This window comes from Chlamydotis macqueenii, chromosome 1, assembly GCF_036417535.1.
Source record: "Chlamydotis macqueenii isolate bChlMac1 chromosome 1, bChlMac1.mat, whole genome shotgun sequence".
NCBI classification, from domain to species: Eukaryota; Metazoa; Chordata; class Aves; order Otidiformes; family Otididae; genus Chlamydotis; species Chlamydotis macqueenii.
In genome coordinates, this window is record NC_141556.1 from 106396798 (window position 1) to 106417748 (window position 20951).

Here is a 20951-nt window from a genome sequence, read left to right on the forward strand (position 1 = left end):
AACCTATACTTACGCTAGTCCATAAAATATATTTGCTGGATCTGTGTTGTAATTTGCCAACACCTACATTTACTACCTACTTCTAAAATAAATAGGATGCAAAGAGGTTGTTTGCTGGCAGCATGAAGTTGCAAAGAGGTTGTTTACTGCTTTTGCATAGCTAGAACTCCTCGTTTACTTTTTACTGAGGAAAAGACTGTTATTGAATGAATCATGAAAATGAAGGGAAGGCAAGGTGTTTAAATAGCATCCACTACTGAAGGTTTGACAGGATTTCAGTCATGTGCACTGTTCTTTGAAGATAACGAAAAAAAGATTCTCAAACCATTAAATACAAGCTGTATTCTTTCTTGTTTTAGAAAAATCTGTGTCTATGAGGTTTTTTACACCACAAAGTGTTCTGTTCTCATCAGAAAATTATCTTGTGTGTAGTGAATAGTATTTCTGTACCTGTGCATAAGTGTACGTTTTATTTTTAGAACCACGTATTGAGTTGCTAGAACATGCTTGTACAGGCTATTAATAAAAAGAATCCTTATGGATTTATTTGTAATTTGCTTGTGCCGGATCCTCAGATTAAAGCCATTATGTGAGAATAAATGCTTGCCTTTTCCCCTTAGCTTAAACCTTTCTTAACTTCTAAGATGAGTCAGCTGAGCCATGTGAACTTTTAATGAAGAACTTCTTAATTACTTATAGAGACTCTCAGCTGATGAAAATGGTCATAACTCCTGAAAGTTATCCAATTTAAACAAGTTAGCTGGCTGAATGTGAATGTCTCTAGAAAGTTGCTCTATTAAGTCTTATTAAACATAATGCAATATTTCCTTTCAGCTGATATGAAACATCGGTAAGGATATTCTCCACATTAATCAGCCATATGCTACATAGGTTTCTGATATAGATCTGTATCCCCCAAGACATATTATAGTGTATTTCTACTGTACCTCCAGTGAAAACCTAGAATAAATAAAAATACTGAAAAAACCAAGCTATTAATTTATTTTCTTTTCTTAGGTTGTGGTTTGATGCAGTTAGAGTTGGGTTTTTTTTTTCTGATGTCTCTTCCTGAATTCCTCTAGATCACTACAAAGGAATCAATGGGAATTGATCCAATTTGTAGAATTCAATTCTAATATTGATAGTAGTTTATATTCATTTGCTTCACCCTAATCTTTTATTAATGTTCATTTACAAAATGCTGTTCGTGCTGTTTCCTCCCAATTTGGTACCCCCAAGCTGATGATGGTGATGAAATTTAGAGAAATAGAACAAGAAATAATCAAGTTATATAATTTGGAATTAAATAAGGCAACAGTTACTATTTTTGTACTCATATATTTTTCAGTAGATGGCTTTAATTTCAGACAAACTACGGTCGCTATAGAAACTCAGATCATGAGATTCCTACAGTAGTAAGAAGTTGTGTCTATTTAGATCTTTTCAATTTTTTTCTATGTCCTCCAGGAGGATGGGCCAGGGCATCAATACTGAATCATTTGATGACTTTTAAGCATGCATCGCCAATAAAATGTGTCATACAGACATCTCTCCCTTGTACAAAAGAAGCAATAACTGATGGCATTGCTTTCCATTACTGGTGGAGAAAAAACATCACTAGTGACTTTTATATGAATAGCAGAGCCATGGTTAAAAGCAGGTTTAATGTATTTTTTGAGTTTAGTATTGCACCAAGCACTTGAATATAAGTAGTTGCAAAAAAAAAAAAAAAAAAGTGAATACTTGTTTTGCTGTGTTGTAGGAGCCAAGGCAATACATAACAACAGTAAATATTTAGTATTTGAATTTTCTGATCATTTTAAAGAGTTAAAGATATGTAAATTAAAGCATGAATGGTGTTTAGTGCTGCAATGCAATAAAATGGAGTTATTTCCAGATTTCAGTGGAAGTTTCACTGGAAAAGGTTCCCCACATTTGTGTAAATCTTTGGTGCTATCAGAGTGTCATTGGATCATGTGAACTTATTCTGAACTTGTATGATTAAGCCAAATCCTCTTGCTGCTGAGCAGGTGCTGCCTGTGCTTGGGCTGCACTGATTAAACCTGAAACTGTTTCACCAAAAATCTAGACCACTCAGTGTTGGGTTTTTTTTTTTAATGTCTTAAGGTACTTGCCTAACTTAATGACTGGCAGCTCTGGAAATGGCTGTGAAAAGAGGGGATGAGACATTTTTCATCATGAGACCTCTCTCAAATGCTCCTGTGAAGGAAAAGTGTAGTAGCAACTAATAAATGGTGGCTTGGTCCTTTTTTCCTCTTTCGTAGTCAAGGCTTCACTTTTCGTCTTCCTCTTCCAAAATAAGCCCTTTTGGGGAAAAAAATTTTTTTTTTTTGAGACTATAAAAAAAAGACCAAGGTGAACTTCTTGTAGAGGAGTTCCTGAAGTTTTGCATACTTTAAAAGTAATTTTCTGTTAAATTAAATATTGAGGCTTTTGAGGTTTTTTTACTTAATGGATCAACCAATTACTGCTTAGGTGTAACTTTTATTTCTCTGAAAGTAGGCTTTTTTGAGCAGCTAGGATATCAGAGACCTTAGTTTAAATTTCTCCTGTCTGATATACAAATTCAACCAAGATGTTCAACCTTACTGGAGAATTGTTCTGAGGGACTAGCTGAGAGCCTTTTATAGAGCCATTATGGCATTTCTCTGAGGGATGAGACACCGAGTTCAGTCTCCACTTTGACTCAGACTGAGCTGTAAATTTTTCATACATCAGGTGAATTGTTCCACGTTAATGTAATTCATTCACTTCACTTTTTTTGGGACGGTTACTAGTTCAAAGAGTGTAATGATGTAAAATAGTTAATTAAGTTCAGCAAAGCTAAGTGGAAAACTGCCTGATCCTAGAGCAAGGTAGCCATAAGAAATAAATCACATCTTAACATTCAGGCCTTTTACCACCCATTCAATAGCGTGCCTTCACAGCAGTCTCATGGTGAAATGTGCCATTTAAGTCAATAGTACTTATTTCTGTTAAGTTTTACCAGGGACTCCCAAGCAAAGGCAAAGCTGGATCTTGTGACAGAGCTGAAATTAAATTCAGCCCAGTGCAGCGGGCCACAGCCTGTAGGAAATGTAGGACTTGGGTGTAAAGTTATCATTCAGTGACATGAGTAGCATTCACTCACAGCAAGAACTGAATTTCAGTGATAGTGAAAATAATTTCCAGCCAGAGACTGTAATTTAACATTCGTTTAATATCACGTTCTTTATGACCAGGTCAAAAAGTGGTATTTATCAAAGAATTAGAGAGTGAATAATGCCTCTGTGTTTTTGGATTGTAAATAGTAAGTGCATTGTCACTAACAGATATATGTGAGTATCAGTAATGTTAAAAAGAGATTAATCTCCCCATTTCCATCAGTGGAGGGATTGAAGCTGAGATTTTCAGGCCTAAACAACTGCACGTAGTTGTAGCCTAGTTTTTAAAGCTGCAGCTCTCCTGTCCTTTTGGCTGTGTTAAATGCACAGAGTTTCTGAAATGGAGATTGCTCCTAATTAAACTCCTGAGTGAGCCTTGCTGAAGGACATTACCATCAGTTGTTTTGTGAGGTGTTAAGAGGAGGGTTGACCCATTGTTGCAAATGCTATATTTGAGGGGGTATCTTGGGTAAAAAAGATCAATTCATTATGCAATTATATTGTGCACATGATGCCAGACGTTACACTGACATGTAGAGCACTCTAGTAGCTTTCAGTGCATCTTCCTCCTCCTTCATCATTTTGAGTAGTGTGTGGTTAAATCTTCTAGAAGGCAATTAATCTTTCAAAGTGATGATCAGCAGGTTCATTGCTTGAAATCTCGGTCTAGGCTTTCTGTAGTTGGTTATAAACATTTGCCCTTAAAAAAAGTAGGCACAGCCTCTGCCCCTTAATTTAATAAAAAGGCCCATCCTTCTGTCCTTTACTGCTGTAATTTAAAACTCTGACCCAATCAACCCTTGAATGCAAATAAGTGAGCAATCTGGAGAAGCAGAATGTTGATCCAGTGACTACAGCCATTTCCAGAGCAGATTTTAAAGATGTGCGTGACATTAGCCATTAACAAGCCAGCAAAGATGAATGGACCGATAAATGAACATATTTCACTTTTTTCATCTGCCAAGATGAAACACCGTCTTGCTGTTTGGTTTTTTATTGTTGTTTGATGTTTTATTTTCTTGATTTGCACAGCAGTATTTTAAAAGGTATGCTATCAATTCTTTGATTGACTACTTTTTTAGAGAAATATTTTTTACAATGAATCTCCTTAACTGGATTGGTCTTCAAGAATTTGGGTTTCTTTTTTTTTTTTTTTTTTTTTCTAATTCATTAAAAATATATTGATTTGTAAGGATGCTGTCTCTATAAGAGTGTTTAAAAGACAAATGGAGAATATGAATGTTTGGCATCACATTTTAAGAATTAGATTGACTGAGCTAGTAAAATTAAGCCTCCAGAAAAAAAAATCTACTTATGTTTTCTCTAGTTAAATGTCATACATAGTTGCTTTAGGTGTTTTGTGAAGATTCAGAATGATTTTTAGCAGCATGTGCATTTTATTGAAACAGTTACTTTCAGTGATTATAGAAGTCCAGAATATGTCTGTGTGTGAGAAAGCAAAAAATATCTTTCCTATTCAGGGTCTTTACAATAATTAATAAATTATCTGATGCCTGTCAACAGGAAAAAGAAATAAGGAGCCTATTGTTGTGGTAGTGATATTCTTGCAAAGAGATTTGCTTCTTGCAGGTTTTTTTTTTTTAAAACAAAATATGAATGTTATCGGTTGGACAATGCATTAGCAAAAGTAAATTAAAATAGACTTTAATAAACGGTTTGATGTTAAGCTGTATAGACAAGAATAAAAAGATCTAGTGATACTGACAACAAATTTCTTTGGGTTGTGCTGTTTTGTTTTCAGAGCCACTGGGATTTTTTTTATTTTTTTTTTTTTTTTTTGCTTTGAATTATTTAGTTCATTATTATGAGTTATCCTCACAGTGCTTTGTGGTGTTTTGATCAGCAGGTTTTTTTTTTTTTTTTTTTTTAGTGTGGTGTTAAAATTGACTGTTTCTTTGCAAGCATCTTTCAACTCAGAAAATTAATCTTACTACTTATGCTGCTAAACTGTTGCCTTTTCATGGAGAGGTTCTACCCCTTTCCCCTGCCCCATCTTCCAGAAGAGGTAGAGCAGCTTCTCGGTGCTTGCCAAGACACAGTCACCCCCCCAACCCCCCCCACCTCCCCTCCCGCCTCCTCCCCACAAAGAGGTGAAGTCCCCCGAGTCGGTAATTGCCAGGAGATGAAGCGATGATGGGGAGTGATCACAGTCAATAGCTTTGATTAACAATAAGGTGGAAAATTAGCAATGCTAGCATGCAGCTCCCCTGCCTTCCCGTCCCCATATGCTCGCCACAGCCCGCGCTGACGGGTTGGCAGAGTGGCCACCGTGCCGGGCGGGCTGCCGAGCCAGGCTCCGAGTGGGCAGAGAGGGGACAGCGGGCAGGGGGTTGGGGACCCTGGGCGATGATGATGATGATGCTCCTGGCCGCCTTTTGCCAGGCACCGCAACGCAGGGAGGGGAAGGACGATATGTGCTGTGTGGTAGCAGTGTGGCTCTTGCTGTCATGTGTGGAGTTAATTGTGGCTGGACGTGTTGTGATCGAAGTGGCAACTCCTGTTACTCCTGTGACCCCATCAGCAGTTCTGGTGTTGTTTCCGACAGACTCCGACGACCCAGAGAGGGGGAACGACAGCGGGACACCACTCCCCACCTCTGATAATGGCGACAATTCGCTGGGCTACACAGGTAGAGTGCACCTTTGCAAAATATTCCTGACTGTCTACTTCTGATGCTGTCCACCTACATCTGCCATTACCGCCTGTACACGATTTTTTAATCATCTTTGCTAGTCTTTCACCATCACCCTAGGAGTTCAACATTATTAGTACTGTTGGGAGATATTATTCTGCCTTTTAACTAACCAAGATGACTGTCTTGTTGCGAGTGTCAGTACATTTCAGTTATTTAAATGTTTAAAGTCTTTTTCTATTGTTGAAACAACACATCTATTGTTTTCCTTCAAACTGTGTATATCAGTGCATGAGGAAATATAGCATCTCAGAGCAATTTTGCCAAAGATCAAATGCAGGGATTTTTCCATGTATTTATTTTGGGGTTTTTTGCTTTGTTTCTGTTATAAACAAAAGTAAAATATATTGTAGCGGGGAAAAAAAAAACTTCAAGTGAAACTACAATGTGATTGGAGAAGAATCTGTTTCATTGGCTTCTGATTTGCGTAAACTAGAGAAAAGTGTCTCTAGGCCAAGTAAGAAAAGCTATGCATAAGCAGCACTATATGATGTGTTGCAGCGGTGATGTCTGAGGGACCCAATTCTGCAAATCCTCTGCACGCTGAAATGCTACCTCTCTCCAGGAGTCACGCTACTCCCCATAGCCTGGGCTCAGCTAGAGAGAGAGTCCCTGAGTCTAAGGTTCTCGTGGACGGATGGTCCAGTATAGTGGCAGACTGTAGATCTAAAAAACTTATAGTTTGTGAAGGTAAGTGTTACTTCCTGTGGTGGCAGCAACTTTTGGAAAAGAGAAGAAAGGAATGAAAGAGGGAGAATGAGTTGGACATTTAACTGGAAGGTATTCTTTAAATACTTTGTTGGGGGGTTACAAGTACTACTGCTGCTCACACTGTAAAATTGTATATAGCCAAGTTGCTAAAAAAAGTGTCTAAATCAGATATTCATAAATAAGACAGTCTTAGAGGATACAAAAAGAGGATAGACAAGTATAAGAGAAAGGGAGTAATTTCTTGCCCATTCATAAAACTTCAGGTCTGTTATATGCCACTTACATTGATTACGGCTTTCATCATCTACTCCTCACAATCATCCCTGCATGTGGTTTTAAACCTTGACACATGATTTTATTTCAGTTTTTCTTAAAAGGTCAAAAAGTAAAGCAATACAAATTTCTCCTCAGTCAAGAAAATAGATGCCTTCTCAGAAAACCAGAACATGAACCCTGCCATATGTGGATTATTTAGACCTTCTACTTTCTCAATATTCCTTTTTTTTTTTTTTTTTTTAATTCTACCCCCTGCCCCGCTCTGAGTTTCACACATCTGCTCTCCCTGATGTGTATGGGGTCATCATATTGAGTAAATGAAAATCAATAGAACTTACAGAATTCTTTTTTTAACTTACCATGAGTTAGATTTTTGTTTTCAGAAAATGAGGCTGGGAATGGTGACCCTTGGGTCCTGTGTTCAAGCAGCCACTAATTTATTTGGGATCACGAGTCAGATTCTGTTACTAATAATGTTGCTTAGTTTTACCTAGAGAGGAGCAATCAGTCCCCTCCAGCCCCCTCACCTCTCCCTGGCCTGGGGCCGGTGCCTGCCAGCCTCACATCTGCGCGTGGAGGTGGGAGAGAGGGCCCTGTGCGCACCATACATGAGCCCCCTTAGTCACCAGAGTAACAAAAGTAAGATTTTGTAGGGAAGCACTATCCCGCTAGCGTGCTTCGGAGAGAGGCTGGAGGCTTGACATGGAACTGCTCACTGTGAGCGCAGCGGGCAGGAGATGGCGGGCAGAGGGTTCCAGGGCAGCAGGCGGTGCTGCTTGACAGCGGAGAGCTTGGTCCCCGCTTGCAGGGCAGTATTTAGGCTATCTAAAGCAGTGTTTAAGACAGTAGTTCCCCTCTGACCATGGGGACTTGGGACAATTTCCCAAGGTGTGCCCAGACTTCCTGCATCTGTCCACCCTCAAGGATCCCTCACCGTACCAAGGTGTGCACGTGCATCTGGGTGCCACGCCCGAGGTCAGGCCTCGGCGGGGTATTGCAGCTGTTTAACTTGCCTTTCAGAAGCTATTGGGGTCATTTGGGAGGACTGACAAAATCAAACCCTGGTCTAGTAATTCCCCAGAGGCTCCAGATCTTAACTCCGGGCTGTATTTTAATAGACATTTTCCAATCAAACACAAAACACAGGATGAAGTTAGAAGCAAACACAAGCTGAACAAAAATTCAAGGGGACAGCTGGTTTTGTTTAATTTCAGGTTTTGTTCCTTTATTTGAATGAGCACTGATTGAAGGAAAATCCAAGTTTTTGTGTTTAGAGATTTAATGATCCATTATTTTTTCCACTCTATGTAATAGTAATCAGTAGCACTATGTGTATGTACCTTGGTTTATATGGAAAAGCCCTGAGGTATTTATTAAGATTAGTGCAACAAGTTTCTGTAGTAATCAGTAAAGATTATTAAAAATAACATTAACTGTAATACAATCTTATAGGTAAATTCACATTTTTTTTTTCTAATTTATGGGGTCGTTTATGTGGGCCCAATATGGAGTTCCTGGATTTTACATACATATTATTGGATCATTTTTTGTTTTCTCTTACCTGTAGAATTTCATTCTCTCTAATGAAAACCATTCGAGAAGGTTGTTTGTTCTGAAAATTATCTGAGTCATACCTAAAATCATTCAGATAAGTCCAGAATATCTAGACCTATTGGGAAAAAAAAAAGCTGCAGTTTATTTTATAATTCTATATTTATCTTTAGTTGGTCTTTGAATGAACAAAACCCAAAGAAGCTAGCAACTGCTGTCACACGGTATGATCACAAATTTTTACTCATTCTAAGAGCAGTCATACATCCATAAGGCACATCTTCCTTCCAGTTCTGTGTAAGTTTAGCTGCAGGGTAAATAAGCAAAACATTCGCTCATACGGGAAGTTTCAGGGTTAAAGATTATAATTTTTTCCTGCATATTTTTTTTTTCCGTGTATATTTTTCAGGATGAATATATGCGACTGTTTCATACTGTTTTTAAGTGGAGGTACATGACTCTTAGAGAGTATTTCAGTGTATTCTCCTAAATTCTGCTTTAAATCAGGAGATTTTTGGCTTTCCCATTAGATTCTGTTGTCTCCACTGTGGATGTGAGCACTTGCCTTGAGGAGTAACCTCATACCAAACAGGAAACACATCAGTTTCAGAGGAGAGAGATAAGTTTCTAACCCAAGCTTTTTCATATAAAGATTCAAGTTGTTGATAGTTTGAGAAAGTGAGGAGCTTATATTTGACTTTTCATGCTTCTTAGTATGTTCCAGGACCAAACACTAGATTTTTTATTTCCCTATTCAATACAGTAATGCGGTATCCAATAGATTGTTGCACTTTTTATAGATCATCAGGTTTTTATTATCAAAATAATTGTTATTAGTTATTAACTGTAGACCCAAATGGAGAGGCTATATACACATATGTATTAAAGATGATAACTATTGGAAAGTATTTGTAATGTAAATAAATAGGGGCTGAATAAATAACAAATCAAGAAAGGAAGTTCAGTCACTGAGGATTCTTCTGTATGCATAACACTGATGTTAGGCTGAAAGAGCTTATAGGAAGGTTTTCTATTGTGTATTTGATATGAGAGAAATAAAAAGAATAAAAAAACCATCTAAAAGCTGGTATGATCCTATAGGTAGCTTATTAAAGATGCTAGACATATATGGATTGATTCAGCAAAGGATTTGGTGTTAGAAAAACCAAAAATGTTTAACTGTAACCCTGTCAGTATAAAGAAATGAGCCAGGAAGATTACTTTGTCTGCATCTTCACAAAAGATCAATTCTACTCTGTCAAGTGTGGATTGGAAAATAATTGCATAGTTAAGATATGTAATAGTAAAAATCTAAATTACTGTTTTAACTACGTGCATAAAGAACGGGCTAGATCACAGTGACATTCAATAGGATAAAAGCGTATGATTTAGATACTTTGTATTCTATTTCATTTACTCTAAGGAAGACATCCAAGGTAGTTTTCTGAAATGCTCTATAGCTATGCCTGTTTCTACAGACTTTCAGGGAACTTTAGGTGATCAGCACTGATGTAGGTATCTAAAGACGATTGCAATTAAGCCACCTCTCCATCAGTTTAGTTCTGAAAGGAGAATCAGGTGATAGGAGTGTGCACCAGAGAATATAATGAAATCTTTTCTGATGACCAAAGGAGGGCAGAGGAATGGAACATGCAAGAAATTGTTCAGTTCTTTGTCAAGTTTAGGCTGTGAAGATGTGAGACAGACTTGTTTATGCAGTTATTTTAGAGTGGAAAGAAATCCTTACTGTTACCCATGGTTTTGTTTGGGTTGTTTGTTTGTTTGTTTGTTTGTTTGTTTCATTAAAGTCCTGGATATAAGTTTAAGGACAAACAGAAAAGGAAAGGAAGCAAGGAAAAGAATCTAGGAGAATTTCCACTGTGTATCAGAGGAGAAATATAGAAAATCATCCAAATAAGATACTGAAGAAACCCAGGAGATGGAGAATTTGTAAAAAAAAAGCTCATAGAAGGAAGGCTCTTAAATAATGTCAGGATTTCCAAGAGAAGAGCTTGTGGTTAGTGGTCAAATGGAGCAGATGATGTGCTGAATGATGTCCATCCCCTAATGCCTGAGGAGCTTTGAAAGCCACAACCCTGCAGCAGGGAGCAGGGAGTGAGGAAACCTGAAGAAGAACATAGGATAAAACTGTCTTGACTAAAACTACTAAACATATTTTCCTGCTTAATATTTACCTGGAAGAGCAGATTTTCAAGAAAAGAGTAAAGTAATTAATATTTCCACATCAGATTTCACATGTGGTTTGCCACCTGTCTTAGTCAAGTAACCGTTCCCTCTTTGCTCAGGGGCTGCTTTTTTCCTCTCCAAAATAGTGCAAGGGCAGTAAGCGTCAAGTATGAGCTTCAGTTATTTTCCATATAATCAATGGCTGCAGAGTAATCTCTAAGACTGCATTGTGCTGTGCTATTGAAGTGTGCACATGCATTATATTCCAGGAAGTAGCACATTTCCTGTTAAACCAACTGTGACACAAATATTGGGGATCATTTAACAGATCACACAGTATCACTTGTGTTACAGAGACCAGAATGATGGCTTGTTAAATTAACGCTATATAGTCAAACATTTGCAGACAAGGATCACCACTCTTCATTAAGTAGATTCATGGCTTTTTAAAGGATCTTTTCAAATAAACTTTTTTATTCATAGTTTTCTTAAAAGAAATGTATGCAAAGAAATATGGTGGTTCCCACTTGTGACCCAAAGTTAGCCTTCATTTTTTTTTACCCTGATCTTAATCATGAAATCATTGTGGTAGTGTCCTTTTGTATGACAAGAGATCCCATCCCTTTTTCTCACATTACCTTTCTTTTTTGCTACTATATTGTTAAGTAATCAGGATAATTGGTCGTAGTGGATCACTGCTTGTCCCATGTCAAATAAGACAGATTGCCCTTGGTGAGCGTTTCAACAAATGAAAGGGAAATCTTTCTTCATTGCATGACCATTTCTGAGACATTTCTTCTTCTATTCCAGTAATTTTACATAGGTTATCCTATGTATTACAGAATTTTTTTTTTTTTGAAAAATATTCAAGAAAATTCAAGAAAACACACATTTAAGAAAACACTTCGAAGACATCTTTGACATCAAAGATTCTAACAGATTAGTGGAGGGAGTAAATGCACATAGAGATTTTGTGTCCAAGATGAAGAAGTGAAAGGAGAAAAAGCTTTAATATGCAGCAAATAAGAATGTTGTAAAGAAATAGTTGCTATTTGATTTTATATTCCATCGGAATTATCATCTTTAGTTTAAGGAATGAGCAATCTCGGGGAAAACCACATGAAACAAAAGCAGAGTTTGGCTAATAGGGTGCAAAAAGTGGTGAATGAAGATGTAGATTGTAGAGTTTGGATATTCCAGGTTGGGAGGAGGCTGTAGAAAACTGTGTTTCAGATGTGAAGCAGGTAGTTAAGGATGTCTGAAAAAAAAAAATAAAATTGTTTCTGTACAAGTATTCCAAGTAAGCTGCTGGCATGTCTCGTTGCAGTGAGTTCATCATGTCCAACAAGTTGATGCAAAAAAACAAATACTTGTTTGCACTGCAGAACCAACAGACATCTGACAGAGCTGAATGAATCACTGGATTAGATAGTAGAAACATTAATTTAATTCCAGTTACAGAATCCTTATTGCTAGTGATAATACACAGTGGACTTCTGCTTGACTTCTACATCTCAAGACACGTACAAAGCTAGCAGACCTTTTTCATAGTCTTTCTTTTTTAAAACTTGCCAACTGAGCAAGCATGCTCTTGAGTCACTGGGAGAATGAACACAGAGCCCCATGATACCAGTTTTACAAAGTGACTTCTTAGAGTACATCTGCACTCTAAATCCAGGGACAGATGGATACTGTTATGCTTATTTAAAAAAAAAAAAAGAAAGAAAGAAAAAAAAATCCCTGCTCTTGTCTATCAGCACTCTCTCACTCTCTCTGTTCCCCATGTCAATCTAAACTGCCAGAAAGGTCCTTTCAGTTTTGTGCTTCCCTTTGCAAGCATTCTTCTGACACATAAACTGAGGAATTTATTTTAATATATATAAAAATATAGATGTAAATATAACACTAATCGATAGAATTGCCTGTCAACAATAGTGGGCAATCATAATTCCATTAAAACATACAATAGCAATATTGGAACACAGATATTCCCACTTACATAAATTTTGCACTGCCAGTTTTTATGAAAAAGTTTATAGAAAAATCTCCAGTTATTGTGTTATACTTCAAGGCAGAGCTTTGATTAAAACACAAAGCAATGGCAACATCCCATGTTTCTCAACCAGAGAGTTTTCTGGTAACCATCAGACCATCATTACACTCCTCCCCACCCTCCCACACCAAAAAAAAAAAAAAAAAGACAGCAAAACATTGTTTGAAGAATTTGTCTAATAATGACATTAGGAGCAGTATATTCCCCTACATATCTAAGATACTAGGGAGATCTCAGGAAGATGAATTTGAGCTAGAGAAGGTGCAGGAAAGGGCTTTTAAAATAATCAAGGGATATAAAGCATAATTTGACAGAGGCCTTAATGAAAGGGGGATGTGATTGACATTTTTTGCCAGCCTTATGTTCATAGAGAAAACATGCAAAATTATATTTTAGGTACAGAGTGTGTTGATTATGCAACTTGAAGAAATCCAGTTGTTGGTAAATAGCCTGTCTTTGAACACTGCTCAAGATGTGTGCTCGTACACTGGGTGATTCTAAGCTTTTACTCATACGTTCCCACTTACTTGACAAAAGAATAAGCAGGCATAAAATAGGCCCAAGTTAATTTAAGATAGAAATTTAGGATGTTTTACGGCAGCAGATTCTGGAGCAGTTTTCAGACAGGAGCTTGAAATCTCCTTTCCAAAGATTTACATTTGTAATAGGCTATGCACACTAGATTTGATTCCCCAAGATGAGCATTTTAATCTTGAGTTTGTGTGTTCCTCATTAATCATGAGACAAGTAAAATCAAAACAAAAGGCATTCTCAGCATATTATACTTTCTTTTTTTCCATTTGGACTGTCACAGACAGGAACCCCTGGAGCTGATGAGAGGCTTTCTGCTGAGGGCCTCCTAGCAAGAGTAAAGACAGAGCAAATTACCCTCAGACACTGCTGTCACTTATTCAGTGAATTAAATATGCAAAGCAATTTGTGAAGATGTTCAGAAGAGCAAATTTCTGCCAGTAGGTCAAAAGACTATGAATTGTCACAGGATGAGAAACGTAAGAGGAGATCACTCCTTATCAGTGCGTTATAAAAGTTAGTCTTTTGTTTTAGCCAGGCAATTTGTTTTATTTAAAGAAGTAGGAAGTTAGTAACACACATGTTCTCATTAAATGCATAACAGTGAAATGCACTGTACAGATGACAACATTCATTTGTTGTCTCTAAAATAATGCATTTCTTGAGTATTACAAGAAAAGAAAAATGTTGAAAGGTAGTTTCTTATAATTCAGATATTAGCAATGTTGGTCGTTTTTCATAACAATTATTATATAGGATCATGAATTTACAGAATCATTTAGATTGGAAGCAACTATTGGAGGTCTCTAGTCCAACCTCCCACTCAAGTAGGGTCAGCTATGAGGTCAGACCAGGCTGTTTAAGGCTTGATCCAGTCAGATCTTGATAACTTCCAAGAACAGAGCTGGACTAACCTCTCTGGGCAACCCACTCCACTGCCTGCCTGTCTTCATGGGGAAAAAATGCCTCCTTCTATTCAGCTTGAACCTTTTTTTTAACTTATGCCTGTTGTCTCTCACCCTGCCACAGACCACTGTAAAGAGCACATCTGTATCTTCTCAGTGACCTCTCTGTCGGTACGGGCAGGTGGCTGTTTGGTCCCCCTATTGCTTCCTCTTCTGCGGGCTGAGAAAGCCCCAGTCCCTCAGCCTTCTGGGCAAGTGCTCCAGCGCTGACACTCCTAGTGACCTTTTGTTGAACTTGTGCAAGTTTATCAATGTCTTTCTTGTACTGGAGGATCCAAAACTGGATGTAGTACTCCAGGTGAGTGCTGAGTGGAGGGGGATAATCCCTTTGCTTGATCTACCACCTGTACACTCGTACAGCCCAGGATGCTGCTGGCCATCTCTGCTGCCAGGGCAGGCTGCTGACCCATGCTCAGCTTGTTGCTGGTCCAGAGCTCCAGGGCCTTTCCAGCAGAGCTGCTCCCTGGCCTAACAGTCCCCAGCCTGTATGGAGGTTCTTCCTTCCCACAGCAGGACATTACATTTGTCCTTGTTAAATTTCATTAAGTTCCTGTTGGTCCATTCCTCCAGGCAGTCCAGCTTCCTCCAGGTGGCACACCTGCTGTTGGGCACATGAACTAGTTCCTCCAGTTTGGTTTTGCCTGCAAACTTGATGAGTAGGACTTTCTTCACTTCCTCCAGGTGATGGATAAAGATCTTAACCAGGTCAGGTGCTAAGACAGACCTGGCAATCCCTACACTTGTTACAGCCCTCCTGTACCATTACCTTCTGAGATGATGATTCATTGAGTTTTTACTCATCTGGTGGTTCACCCATCCAGAGCATAATGTCCCAGCTTGGATACAGGAATATTGTGGGAGACAGTGTTGAACCCAATACACAAGAGGCTAAAAAACCCCAAAGAATCTATCAGATCAGGATTTCCCATCAACACTGATCTCTTTCTAGCACCATCTGTAATTGCAACTCTTGTCCCAGAATCGTAGCTTCACATAACAATGAATAAGGAAATAAAAATAAACACCTATCAGAAGATCCAGAATTTATTTTTATCAGATCCTTGTGGAAGTACTACTAGACTTATTTATTTCAGTGCTTTTTGTGTGTACATGCGTGATTCTTGTATGTCACTTATCCATAAACCATAACAAATTGAACCATCACCTATAAGCGTTAAAACGTTGTAGAGAGCTTTTTAGAAGGAACTATATTGAATTTCAGTGACCCTTGTATAAGAAAGGAGACATTTTTCCGTGCTACAATTTACTGGACAATATATTATTTATAGGGTTTCTGTCTGATACTTCCTAAAATGCAATGAAAAGTTACTACTAAAACTCACTGCTACTTTTTTTTAATTGAAGAAAATCCTAAATTATTTTGTACTCCTAAATATAGGCAGAATCCTATTTTTTGGGTGTTTTTTGATACTGCCAACATTATGAAATAATCTCTTCCAAATCTGCAGTCGCTTTTTGTCCATATTCCCTGCCTCTTCTTAGACTCTTCTTTTTATTCCCATCAGATGGTTCTTGTGAGGTAATAAACTCCAGTTGCTTCATTCTCCTGTTTTCTTATATATATATATATATATTTTTTTTTTTTCCTTCTAACTTCATGGATAATTTCTGAATAGCTAACAGGAAAAGAAGGATTGCAGTTTTACTGCCCACTTGTAACTTACCCACTCAAAAACCACTGAAAAACTATTTACTTTATCAGAATAAATTTCTCTGTCTTGTTTCTGGATTAGTACAAAGCTAAATATAAGACTTTTCTGTTAGGAATAAGTATTGTCCAAGGGCAACTGAATTGCTTTTCAGTAGATTTAAACCTTTAGATAGCAAAGTATCATTTGCTTAATTTTTTGTAAGATTGTTTACTTATACTCTGATGTGGAATGAGGCCTTTCATAATTTCTTATGTACATTATTTTCTTTATTTTTTTGCTTATAAATAAATAGATAACATTGCAGTCTTCACTTCAATAGAAATGGTAAACCTTGACAGGAGGCACAAGACAAACGGAAAGGAAGGTCAAAGGGTGATGAACTTACAGATCAAGTGATTATGGAGTTAGTGTTCCAGATTTCTTACAAAACCGCAAATGACAAATGAAGCGTAGAAGTTTGGTGAGGAAGGAAGATGCCTGTTTCTCTGGAAGAAGCTACTGTGCAGTGTTTAGATATTATATAGAGTTCAGAGACCATTCTTAATGAACAGTAAGTATAACACAGGAAGCTGAAAATGGCTTGGAGCTTATTTTTCCCTCCAAAGTTGTGGCTGTTTAATTATATCTTCCAGACCATTATCAAATGGATAAAATAGAAAGAAAGTTTATTTGGAAAAGATGCTGTAGGAATTTGTGGGAAGAATGTGAAAATTGTTGCACAATACACATACAAATTTTTGTCAACACAACTTTCAGTTCTTGAGGATACAATATCACACATGGGATAACTGGATTTTTATGCAAAATTTATATGCATAAATACAAATACTTCTACTTTTTAAAGTGTTTCTCTGGGTTTCTTAATAACTACTTAATAAACTGATATCCACAACATCATCAAAACAATCAGATAGTTTGCAATGAGAAATTAAATAAACAATCTCTTTAAAAAATATTTTGAAATAGAGCTGTTATGGAATCACAGAATCATAGCATAGTTACAGTTGGAAGGGACCTTTAAAGGTCATCTAGTCCAACCCCCCTGCAAGGAGCAGGGACATCTCCAACCAGATCAGGTTGCTCAGAGACCCGCCCAACCTGGCCTTGAATGTTTCCAAGAATGGGGCATCTACTGCCTCTCTGGGCAACCTGTTCCAGTGTTTCACCACCCTCTTTGTAAAAAATGTTTTCCTTATGTCTAGTCTGAATCTACCTCTCTCTATTTTAAAACCTACTATCCCTTGTCCCTAAACTCTATTATCCCTTGTCCTTTCACAACAGGCCTTGCTGAAGAGTTTCTCCACGTCTTTCCAATAAGCTCCCTTTAGATACTGGAAGACCACTATAAAGTCTCCCCTTTGGGATACAGATAACACACTCAACATTTGGTTTTCTTGGGCTTTTTTGTTAGGTTTTTTTTTTTTCCATATTTTGGAGGCTTTGCAAGAATGTATTGATAATTTGGAGGGAAAAAAAAAATTTTGCATAATCACAGTGTTTTGATTCCAGGCAACCCCTGACAGAAATTTTTCAAAATTCAAGATCTTGCAAGGGTGTACAAGCATACTCATCACAAAGGGAAGGCTTTGTAACAAAGTGAAGGACTTTCAGGGGAAATTTTTTTTTTTAGGTAAAGGAGGTGTGCATTTTTCTTCACAAGCAAGATTACTTGTAACGCATTGCTAAGAACTGGGCAGTCGTAATCTAGACTTCACTTCAGTGCATCAGCACAGTGAGACCTTTTTTAGCTTATTAAGAGTAGACAATATTGAGCTAAAAGTTTGCTAAAGTTTATAATAACAGACGGGGATCTCATCAATGTTACATAAATACCTAAAGGAAGGGTGCAAAGAGGACAGAGCCAGACTTTTTATTGGTGCCCAGTGACAGGGCAAGAGGTGATGGGCACAAACTGAAACACAGGTGGTTCTCTCTGAGCATCAGGAAACACTTTTTCACTGTGAGGATGACCAAGCACTGGCTCAGGTTGCCAGAGAGGTTGTGAAGTCTCCATCATTGGAGATATTAAAAAACCACCTGGACATGGTCCTGGGTAACCAGCTCTAGGTGGCCCTGCTTGAGCAGGAGGACTGGACAAGCTGACCTCCAGAGATCTCTACCAACTTCAACCATTTTATGATTCTATAATGTTAGAATTTTAACCAAAAAAAATTAAAATAAAATAAAATAAAAGAACAAACCAGCTTTCTTGATCTTAACCTACCTGAAGTTAACTATTTTCTTGTCCAAAAATGTTCCTCAAAAAACTAATAATTAAGATGTGAGGAACAGCAAGATTATTTGGCTGCCCTTAAACTCCAGAATGTAGAGGCTTTATCTTTCCAGAAAAAGACAAAACACACCACTGAGATTAGGAGCTGTTTGCTCTTTTTTCCAGGAGCACAACCTAGAGTTGTAGACCCCTATTGTTTGTGACAGGAATGTGCTTCTGCCATATAAATATGTTAGAATATACTTCTGTTGTTTAAGTGCTTTAGGAAGTCAATATAAGTTAATTATAAACTTATTCACCTGTGTACACACAAGTGTGTCAGGCTAGCTTGTCTCTCTGTTTCTGTGCTTGCTAACATGCAGAATATTGATCCAAACTAAGACAGCTACAAACATTATCGAGAGACTAGGGACTCAGAGGAGAATACAGAGGATAAGTTTTTGTTTGGTTGTTTTTTTTTTAAACTCGCTTGACTGTAATTGTAATATCTAGAAAAAAAAATATACATGGTGAGCTCTGTTTCTTAATAGGTCTATTAAAGTTCTCTAAAGAGTGAATGCAGCTAGTGTTAAAATCTGAATCATTAATTCTTTCGTAATACCTAGATGGCATTTTTGTGAGTTTTCTACTTATTTGGTTGGGAAATAAGTAGACCTTAACCTTGTATTAAGGTTAAGGTCTTTTTGTAGCTGCAGATGCTCTTAAAATCTGCTGTCCAGAAGCTGAACTGAGATGAAGAAACAGCGTTTTGGCAGCCTGATCAAAGCGGGATGGCTGTATTTAGGCAGACAAGTGTATCAAAATGATGCAGTTTGAAATGGCTGAGTTAGCATTCCTGAAACTGTGTCCCTGTGACAGGCTCTGCAGTGGTGCTGGCAGGGTAGCGCAGTATTACAAGGCATTGTACATCCGTTCAGAACACAGCTTGAACTGAATATAGTGAGAAATTATGATTCTTTACAATCTTTTGCTGCCTATATTAATTTCCCTCTAGCCATAACACATCTGTTCACGGTAAGATTGATCTTAATGCCCATCCAACTACAGTCTATGTACTTCAGCAAGCAATGGATCCAATAAATACTATTCATGGGAAAAATTCAAAAAATGACTGAAAACTGAGCTAAGGGCATGAGTCCAACTAGAACAATGTAGGATCCTAAGTCCTCTAGCGGCTTTTGAAATGTAGTTCTCTTCTTTTTTCTGCCAAGAGAGTGGAGAGTCCAGTCTTGCAAGGCATGAAGCATTTCTTAATTACATTTTTTTTTTGCTTGCTTATTTGTTTGTCTTTTCCAGTAGGGGTAAAGAACATACTTTGTAGATACCCCTTCCCTGGAAACATTCAAGGCCAGGTTGGATGGGGCTCTGAGCAACCTGATCTAGTTGGAGATGTCCCTGCTCCTTGCAGGGGGGTTGGACTAGATGAACTTTAAAGGTCCCTTCTAACCCAAACCATTCTATGATTCTATACTTTCAGGACTATGTTAGAGCACTCAAATAATAGAAAAAGCGGATATTAAATCTCATTTATGACTATGGTTACAGTTAAATTTGAAGTCTTTTTCTTGGAAAAAAAATTAAGTAAATAGCTAAAATGGCAATATGACATATATACATTGTATGCAGTCTTCTGGTTTATAGGTATTGCTACATGTTTCTTTAAAAATAACACTGCAGATTTCTTGGTTAAAGAATTTCTTAACCAATAGGTTAGATTGCTGCCTGTCCTCAATTTTCATGCTGAGGCATAAAGGGACATAATCACTTTTCATATTTTCCTGTGCGTCCTTGCTATGTGTACTACTCTGGTCGTAGAAAAGATCTTCTCTACATGTGCCCATATACAGGGAGCAGAAGAGGTAGGAAGGAGTGATGAGCAGATAAAGCACTGGGGCTGTTTCCTTCTCTCCCTCAAGCACCCGCTAACACACATGCACCGCCACACCAGAGGCTCTAAGCTGAGGGACTCTGTATTTTGGGGTAAAGCTCCAGAAATGCTGCAAGTAAGTGCATAAGTTCTGGGCCTGTACTCTTGCTCTTAATGAAGGGTCTTTGTCCACTGTAAGGGAACGGGGGAAGGCTGGCACACCACCGAGTTACCCTCTTGTTTTTCCTACTGTTGGACTGCACAGCACCCGCTTCTTCTGGCCTTCCTCCAAGGTCCCCACCAGGCCTCATCCCTCATTCCTCTTTTTCCTTCTGCACTTTTCCCAGCTGTACTTATCAAACCCAGATTCAGAAGCGGCTCTGTTGGTAGAAGCTACAACGCAGGAGAAGAGGACGTAGAGAAAGTACACTATGTCAGATAAAGGGGGTAGCTGGTCTCAGCTGAAGTGAGAGCTTGCAGGCACTAGCTGTCACTGAGTCACTACATTTCCTGGGCTCTTAGGTCAGTATTAAGAACACACTGTCCTGTAATGAATAGGTTGCCCAGAGAAGTTGTGGATGCCCCCTCCCTGGAAGTGCTGAAGGCCAGGTAGGATGGGGCTTTGACCAACCTGGTCTAGTGGAAGGTGTCTCTGTCCATGGCAGGGGGGTTGGAACTAGGTGATATTTAAGGCACCTTCCAACTCAAACTGTTCTATGATTTTGTGATTCTATAAATCAGACTGATGGACAAGCCACAGCATGATTTGTAAGGTTTAGTGCACACTGCTCAAAACAAAGCCCAGAGAAACTTTTTTTTTTTAATTTAGTTAGAGGTTACTACTTCTTTACGGTATAGAGAAAACCTAACAAAGCTCAAATATTTTAATAGTATGCAAGCATCTTCTGTTCTCAACAGAGTTAACAACTACATTTGAAAAAGTACTGACAATTACAAATTCTCGTGTCCTTCCTTTGCACCATTATAGATACCATCCAACCCTACTCCCATTCTTGTCTTCACAATT

General features: G+C 38.0%; 1 protein-coding gene across 1 annotated transcript in view; it reads left to right on the forward strand.

Annotated features, from left to right (window-relative positions):
* The window catches only part of ROBO1 (roundabout guidance receptor 1), a 538100-nt gene that overhangs the window by 147637 nt on the left and 369512 nt on the right, over window positions 1-20951 (forward strand). The window contains exon 2 of the mRNA XM_086763761.1: window positions 5731-5814. Within this exon, the coding sequence (XP_086619887.1) occupies window positions 5731-5814 (84 nt within the window). The remainder of the gene's footprint in view (window positions 1-5730; window positions 5815-20951) is intronic.